The sequence below is a fragment of the Trachemys scripta genome, chromosome 19 (assembly GCF_013100865.1).
Source record: "Trachemys scripta elegans isolate TJP31775 chromosome 19, CAS_Tse_1.0, whole genome shotgun sequence".
Classification (NCBI taxonomy): Eukaryota; Metazoa; Chordata; order Testudines; family Emydidae; genus Trachemys; species Trachemys scripta.
The window spans coordinates 12,421,602-12,430,481 of NC_048316.1; the positions used below are offsets into that span (position 1 = coordinate 12,421,602).

The window sequence follows — 8,880 nt, forward strand, 5'->3', positions numbered from 1 at the left end:
CCCTAAGTATTTTACAAACTGACTCCTAGTGATAGAAAGTCTCTGTCCCATCTCTCCCAGGCATACTGCCTTTGAGTCAGTGAACTGTGAGATCCTGCCTCACCTATGGCAGTGCACCTAATAAAATGTAAAAAGCGAGAAAGAGTCCTGTGGCACCTTATAGACTAACAGACGTATTGGAACATAAGCTTTCGTGGGTGAATACCCACTTCGTCAGACGCATTGCACCAACGAAAGCTTATGCTCCAATACGTCTGTTAGTCTATAAGGTGCCACAGGACTCTTTGTTGCTTTTTACAGATCCAGGCTAACACGGCTACCCCTCTAATACTTAAGAAAATGTAGGCATTTGAATTCAGGAAAGTACATGGATTTTTTTTTTAATGCAACAGACAGGAAAAAACAATTCAGCATAAAAGACTAATGTGTTAGTTTTATTTGAACATGATTTGTTTTGGTGCTAAAGTAAGAAATGTTCTTATAAAACATCAAATAAATAAATAAATAAAAATAAATAAATAGGAATAACTTCTCCATGAAAGCGTTTAGAAAGCACATGGAAAGCATCCTGGGAGAAATCAGCACTGGAACACATTCTTCAGAGCACTGGAGAGTCGCCTTAATTCTTCCTGAAACCTGCAAGCAAGTCATGAAATAAGAGTTATGGCAGGAAAATGGGGAGACCTGGAATGCACTTTGCTCTGTCTTTCAGTGTTTGCCATCCTCATCCTAGGTCTGTGCTTTGAAAATCAAATCCCCAAGCTGCGTCCTTTAGTAAAACACAGAAGGTGGTTTTGTTGGGTGATCTTTGGCAAACCACTTTGCCTTGTTGTACCTCAGTTTTCCCATGGGAATAGAATGAGACTTTACACTCTTATAAAGCACATTAAGATCTATGGATGAAAATCACTATACAAGAGCTGAGCAGTATTGTTAAATCCTGGGTTAATATAAATTGTCGGGGGGTTAAAGAAAGATGCTTCTCTGTGATGGTGTCAGAAATCACTCCTAGGGCTGCTTTTAAAGGACAGTGTCAGTTTAAAAATTATAACTAGGCTTGGCAGGATTCGATTTTTATCGGTAAATGTCAGTAGATGTCAATTTCACCATACACCCAATGGGTTACTTGTGAAACAAACAAAAAATATTGCCACGGATTAATCATTGAAATTTACAGCTAAGCGAAGTAAGCTGCTGCTTGAACTTAGTAGAGTTTGATGTAAGGATATTTACTGGATATGTTTTGACATGTGATGTTGACCGCTTGCGTTCCTGACTCTTCCAAAACTTTAACTTTTGAATCTCCGTGTCTGCTGTCATAACTAATTCTGTCCCCTCCCCCTGTTAATTTCCTGCCACTGAAAATTTAAAGGATAAAACTGCTTAAAAATAAACATCTATATATTTGTTAGAATATCAAATTCTGCCAAGCCTAATTATAATAAACTTGCAAAAAAATTTATTTTGTTACTAAGAACCACTGTAGATTATTAAAATATGGGCTAGATCCTCAGCTGGTGTTAATCAGCGTGGCTCTGTTGAGTCAATGAAGCCAGTTTACACCAGCTGAAGATCTGGCTTTGAAAACTCCTAGGCCATGTGCGCACCAGGAGCGCCTCGTCTGTATAGGACACTGGTATTTTCCTGTACCAGTAAAGTGCTGGGCTTTTGCAGGCATAATTTATTCCAGCCCGTTCCCCCTCTCTGTCCTGAGCCATAAAAGCACAGCTTCACTGAGAGAACTGCATCTGTACCCATGGCTTTTTCTGGCACAGCCCAGTTGGTCACAAATCACAGCTCATCCCGCCCCGAGCGAGACAGCCATGCCGGCAGAAGTCTGTAGTGTGGTCATCGCCTAAATTACTTCTCCCCATTTCTGCGGTTGGGTTTACACTTTGTACTTCACTCAGATCGGTCAATGAAAACAGACCAGTCAGTCTAATTTTCTCAGGTTCTCGTGCCCTAGCCTAATGCTGCAACGATTGGTTTGCAATCACCATTGGCAGGGGTGGGGAAGTGGTTAAATCCAAATCAAACACTATTTATACTGAGATTCTTCTAAATCTAAACAAATGTCACTAAAACACTTTTTTGTTTTAAATGTTTTCCTTTTTTAAAAGCAAAAGCCAAATTACAGGCCTACACTAATGTGCATCATTTCTTTAAAAGCAAGATGTCTTTGGTAACAGAAGCATCTCTCTATCCAGGTTTTTATGCTGTGCCTATCACTGCGGTATCCAAGCACCTTGCCATGTCCCTACGCTATTAATACCGCTATTTAAATAAATTTATATAGTGGCACTAATTTGCATGATGATGATGTGCAAAAATAGGCCCCTTGTGCCCATGCAGCTCCCAGCCGAATAGATCCAATGGCAAGATCAGAGCCATAGACAAGAAGGTCCTCACTGCATAGAGTCTCAATAAAGGGAGATAAACTTTGGACAGGACACAGGCCGCCAGTTCAGGAGAAGGATGAGGTGGGTTTCAAGGCTGGATTTGGAGAAGGGAGCCTGGTTCAAGGGGGCTGTTCTAGACATAGGGGTAGTTGATAAAAGGCCCGAAGATAAGAGCGGGGAAAGGACGGGAAGAGAGGCTAAGGCAAAAGGGGTGAGATGTGTAATGAGCAGGAAGGAGAGAAGTGGGAATGTGAGCAGATGACGGTGGTTTGACAGGACAGGGATGTCCATCGGGTTATCTCTAGGCTGTAAGGTCCATACAGAGATCATCCTTTTGTTCTGAGTTTGTACAGCGCCTAACACAATGGGGTGCTGGTCCATGACTAGGCTTCCTAGGAGCTACAGTAACCCACATAAATAATCATCCGTTTATAATGAGTTGGGTTAGGAGGGACTCACCATTGCAGCCCATTCCACTCAGAGAGCCGATCCTGTCAATTCTTCTCCCAAAGCAGCCTGAGTCTCTCATCATCTTGGGAGCTTGCAGCCCCCTCAGTCGCTTGAGGATGGGGTCCCTATAGGACAGAGGGGCGCTGGGGGCTGGCCTGGGTTCGGGCTGCTGGTCGCTGCTGTCATCGAAGAGTTCTGGTGGAGTCTCTTGCTGAGCTTCGGGCTCCTGAAGATCAGGGTTGGACTCCAGGGCTTCCATCAGTGAGAACTTGTCCTCCAGCCTCTCCAACAGAGCCTGCGAGAGAAGGACACAGACTGAAACACCCGTCCCTGTGATTTCCCCCTTGCCTTCCTACCCGCTCAACCTTTGCCTAACCACTGAAAATAGCAGTCGTCCTATTGCCACAGGGCCTGGGGAGACTGTGTGCAGGCTGGGCTGTAGGGTCACCTCCCCTCTGTCTTCTTTGTCCCACCCAGACCCTACAGTCTTGTTACTCTGCCCCTGTGTGAGCACATACCCGGGGGGTTGGGCAGGGTTGTGCTTGGGTGGCTAGCCTGAGCCCCCCCCCACACCAGCCACACTGCTATTTGTAGCGTCCTGGCTTGAGTAGAGCTAACACATCTCTGTCTACCCCCACTGAGAAGCACCCTCCCAGGTGCTGTGTACACATCCCCTAAGATGGAAGGGGTGGTTCACTGCCTCGATGTCCTTTTGGGTCCATCTCTGCTCCAGGTTCTTAGCTAGCAGCAGTGGCCTGCAGTGCTTCTCTGTACCTGGCCAAAAAGCTGCCAGCTTTCCCCTTCTTTTGCAGACCTCGGAAGGGGTCACCTGCATCTGTCCCCCGCCAGGCTGTTGTGAGAGGCTTTACAGAGAGACACTCTTGATCTCGCCCAGAAGCTGCCCTTGGTGTGGAACAGTGTTGCTATCCCCACAGTCGCGTGGGGTGCACACATCTAGAAAGCCTGCACACCAGTCTTTGCACTGGCTTCCTGCTCACTTCTGAGGATCACTCATCACTCAAGATGAGTTTTAAAGCCCTGAATAACATGGAATTGGGTCTCACTTCCAGAGCAGCTCAAAACAGCTCAGAACCTCTTGCTGTCCCTTCCTAGGTTTCAACCCCCTCCAGTGAGCAGCTACCTTCTGGGGGGTGCTGCCTGTGGGATCCTCTCCTCTGGGCACTTTGCAAGAGCCAGAACCTAGCTACGAGGCTCCATGCAAAATTTAAGTTTGGCTTAACTTTTGCCTGTTTTATTCTGGGGGGTTGTTCTAATACTTTTAGGGAGCTTGTTCTTTAAGGGCTTGGTCCTATACAGGGCTGCTCACGCCGGTCCCAATCCAACAAAGCACTTAAGCAGATGTTTAACTTAAAGCAAATATATAATCCTATTGAAGTCACTGGGCTCCTTCATCATGCACGACGGAACCTGAATGTTGGTTGCTATGGCAATGGACACCATAAATCCCACAGGTGCATAATCATTTCCCAGCTCTGGGGGCTTTTCTGAGGGAGTCCAGCTTTGTGATCAAACCATTCATTTTTTTTTTTTAAAGTAATGAATGAATCTTCTAAAAGTTCCCACCCATCTGCCCCAATCCCCTGCTCATCTCCTGCCCACACAAACCCTGGGTCTTTCCTCGTGTTTCCCAAATGTGAATGCACACACTGTCTTCTGCTTCGGCGCACCTGTACCTTAGTGAGAGAAATCGTATGAGGGACCTCATCTCAAAAAACCCATTGTCTCCTCTTCTAAAGCTACACTGATCCTTTTATAATTCCTTCTAGAGGAATGTCCCTAAGTTCTATTAGCGCCTTAAGGAAAGACGGTTTCTGTATTGAAGAGGCAGATGTTCCACAGCCTCGGGACCCTCTTCATCCCTGCTACCATCAAGGATCATCAGATGAACCCGCTAGCTGACAGGATCAGTCCCTCAAGGGTTCTGGGTTCTCTGACATGGGAGCCCCATCTTAAAATGGTTTGGAGCTGACAGTGCAGTTGGCTGGGTCACCTTGTCCCCTGGGGGTCTCTGCTAGCTACATTACTGCACTAGAGAAAGGTGTTGGCACCACACCGCACTCGGCGGAGCCCTGGAGAGTCTAACAACACAAAGCAAAGAGTCCTCACCTCCATGCTGGCCAGTTCTTTGGCAGGGCTGAGGCCGTAGATGGGGTTGGTTCTGCTGGACTGAAACTGAATGAGCAGCAGCAACAGGATCCCGCAGGAAAATGAACCTTTAGTGTCCATCCCTCTGGATCGGTTTGGACAATGGGAACGTTCAAGCTTCTTCTGAGATGTCCCTTCGGGTCTCTCTTTCTCTCTCTTCCTTGTCCTGTTTTCTCCCTCCCCTGGCTGGTCTTTTATACCGTTTGGGTGTGATCCCTGCTTCCTAGGTTATCTGTGGATTTATCGGGGGCACATTCCAGTCCCATGGCAGGCATGCAGCTCTGTCAGGAGAAGATTCCCTTTATTAGCTGTCATTAGGAGGCAGCTGCTGCCGCTGAGGAATGTATGTCACAAGTCAGTGATTTCATGTCACTCTCCCCCCTCTTGATACCAGGCGCTGAGATTACAGAGTCCAGTTGGAAATTCTTAGCAATTTTGTTACGAGAGACCCCTGTGGTCAGATTCATGGAGATGGGGGGGGGGGGGGAAACAACTCTGAAACTGCTCCGAACGCCCCTTAATCAGGAGCTTTCGGGAGGGAAATCACCTTGTACAGGGAAAGGAAAAGATCCCAGGCCCAGGCTTTGGGGAGGTAGAATCTGAAGAAGACCGATCTCCTAAAAGTAAATTTGAAGTGCTGGACAGACTCCCCTTCTATATATGGAATATGTGCAGCTGCTGCATACCATGGCAGGTGCTGAAAATCCCAGGCCTGGGGCTTTTCTCTTCTCAGTAGCGTTAGAGGGGAATCTCACGATTGGGATTGTCTTTGTTTGTTTGCACATCCACTACCAGAAAGGGGCCCTCATCCCTCTTTCCTCCGCCCTCACCCCTCCATTGCAACCCAAATGGAACCTTTAGGCTGACGTTTCGGAGGTGCTGAGTATCCCCTTTACTTCAGTGGCAATTGCGGGTACTTGGCACATTTTGAAAATCAGGCCACTAGTCTAGATAGCTATAAAATCTGTGTGTGTGTGTAGAATATGTATCAGGGGCCGCATTTTCAGATCAATGGGTATCTTGTCTAAGCATGAATTGCAGGGTTTGGCTCTAAATGAATTTGGCTACAGCATGATAAGCAATCATAGGTTCAGGAATAGTTTTCTCTGAGGGCCAGATTCTGATGCCCTTGTGCAGAATAGCACCTCATTCCACAAGTAGTCACACTGATTTCCGTGTAACCGCTATGGTGACAGGTGCTGCTCGGCATGAGTCAGGGTGTCAGACTCTGGCCCTAAAAATGTGTGGGGTGCACACAAAAGCATATATATGTGTGTATACATATATATGTGTATATATAAAACATTTAGGTTTTTTTCTTAGAGTTCTGAAGTTTTCAATATTAGTTAAGCATTTTGGCTTTTAGTTATGATTGTCAAATTAGATGCCTTAGGAAAATACAACAGAGGGTCCTGTGGCACCTTTGAGACTAACAGAAGTATTGGGAGCATAAGCTTTCGTGGGTAAGAACCTCACCTCTTCAGATGCAGATTAGGAAAATACTGCTCTATCATGAATTCACTCTTCAGCCTTGTGCTTAAAACACAAGAGGCCATAAAAATGACTCCATTTACAGATTTTCAGGGCAGATCTAAGCTCCAACACATAACGTTCTCTTCTAATCTTACTGACTGGGTTCTTCTGAAACAGATAAAGCTGAAGCAGAGGAGTGGATTTCGGAGGGAAATGGATTTCCCAGTCTAATTTAAAATGAATTTGTTTCATCATATTAAAAAGACAATCAATTATTGAAAAGAATCTCCCTACAGATTATATAAATATTTATAAATATAAATAACAGTGATAATTATGTATATATACACACACACCTCTACCCCGATTATAATGCTGTCCTTGGGAGCCAAAAAATCTTACCACGTTATAGGTGAAACCGTGTTATATTGAATTTGCTTTGATCCACCGGAGTGCGCAGCCTCCCTCCCCCCCCACCGCCCTGGAGCACTGCTTTACCATGTTATATCCAAATTCATGTTATATCAGGTCACATTATATAGGGGTAGTTGGGTGTGTGTGTGTGTGTGTGTGTATAAAATTATATATATAACTTCATTAAGGTTACAGAGCCAAGCCCTCAAAAATTAGGAAATGCCAGAATTAAGGGTGACTTGGTGACTGTGCACCTTTAAATCAGCCCCTTTGTGCTGTGCTTTATGATCGTAGGTGAGGGGGTTATTAAAGACTATCTTCCCCTCCACGAAACCTCTCCCTCATTCTGTCCACAGGATGAAGGGTGCTCTCTTAATGAGCAGCCATTCATTAAGATTTTTTTTTTCTCCTCATTCTTCAGTGTGTGGCCCTGGGCCTTATTTGCTGCACACAGTTCAAACCCTGCTCTGAAGAATTATTAATGCCCTCGTGGGCTTTTCTGTGACACTCATCACTATGGTATCTGAGTGCGTCACAAATGCTAATGCATTTATTTTCACAGCACCCTTGTGAGTTGAAGGGGTGGCATTCCTGGTTTACAGATGGGAGAGCTGAGACAGAGATTAAGGTCCAAAGTATCCACTAATTTTGGGTGCCCAATTTGAGATGCCTAGGACCCAATTCTCTTATTTAATACATAAGCCCCTTTGTTTTCAGTTTAAACCATTTTTTACTGAAAAATTATCCAGTTTTACAAAAAGCATTATTCAGTTTTTTCCAATTTTCACCCTACTTTTGTATCATTCAAATGTATAAAAATAACTTGTTTTATTAGGAAAATACAATACATTGCATGGGATCTATGTATTACGATAATACATTAGTCTGTGTGTATATGCAAAGCTGCCTGTTGAAGTAAGGCTGTGTATTAGTCTCTAGAAGATACACACAGTAAACAAACAGGCCCGCACACAAGCTCTGAAGTGCGTGCACATCTGAACGTCCTGATGAATCTCACGTACGCATTTCAAGCTGCTAGCAGATAACCACTTAAAGATTTGACAGTAAAATGGGAAGAAAACAATCTATCAGAATACACTTCAGAACTTAAGGAAGTATTCAAAAGTTTAAAAAAAACAAAAACAGGAGAAAAGGACAGAGTTATGTGCTACACATGGTGTGGCCTAGTTATTAAATGTAAATATGGTGAATAGCTCTAAGTCTTCAACACTAAACTGTTTATTCAAACAAAAAGTTTTATTTGGGGATGAGAGAGATTATTTTCTTAAACTCAGAGGTGGCCTTGTGTTCTGAGTTCTGTTTTAATTCTGCAGCAAACCACATTGATGAATGGAATTCAAAGTATTACTTTACTGAATATTCCCCCTCCCCCCCAATCTTTTTGTCCACCAAAATAAACCCTGATATTTACCCAGAAAAAATGTTTGCACTGATTTTTCACCTGTTTTTGTTCTGGTGATGATAAACACTGACATTCCCAGGAAAAATAAAAACTGAAAACGAAGGGCCCTATTAATACACCATTCTATGGCACATCCTATATTCCAAGCCCAGCTCCCACTGACTTCAGGAACAGTGGTGCAACTGATCCCAGGTCCCAAGATGGGCACCCAGAAAATGAGAAGCACGCAACTAGTGACTACCTGCGAAAAGTGTGATTAAATTCCTTTCCCAACATGGCATAGGAAATCGGAGGCAGGGACAGAAGCCAGTTCTCCAGGGCAGCATTCAACTACCTTATCCATACCGCCCCCCCCCCGCCCCCTCTTCCTGCGATCCCCTCCCTCCTTTAGGACCCAACTTGGGCAGCCAAAGAAACACTTCTGACTAGGGCTGGACTTGGCAGCTTTATTGGTGTTCTTTTAAGGTAGTTAGTTTTGTGTCTGTAATAGGGGTGGGGGTGCCTGTGTGGGAATGAGTGGGCATGAGAATTCCTGACTGCAGCTGTAGCTTTGGA

At 44.7% G+C, this 8,880-nt stretch overlaps 1 protein-coding gene across 2 annotated transcripts; it reads right to left on the reverse strand.

The window, feature by feature from the left end:
• Window positions 1-406: 406 nt before the first annotated feature.
• Window positions 407-5,284, reverse strand: LOC117868089 (natriuretic peptides A-like). Of its 2 annotated transcripts, XM_034753685.1 has the most exons (3): window positions 4,977-5,276; window positions 2,859-3,144; window positions 407-636 (listed from the first exon to the last, which is right to left on the reverse strand). In XM_034753685.1, the coding sequence occupies exons 1-3, from the start codon at window positions 5,094-5,096 to the stop codon at window positions 620-622; spliced, it is 423 nt and encodes a 140-aa protein (XP_034609576.1). In that variant the 5' UTR covers window positions 5,097-5,276; the 3' UTR covers window positions 407-619. The 2 variants fall into 2 exon arrangements, with proteins under 2 accessions (XP_034609576.1, XP_034609575.1); XM_034753684.1 differs by lacking the exon at window positions 407-636 and having other exon boundaries at window positions 2,806-3,144; window positions 4,977-5,284.
• Window positions 5,285-8,880: the final 3,596 nt, after the last annotated feature.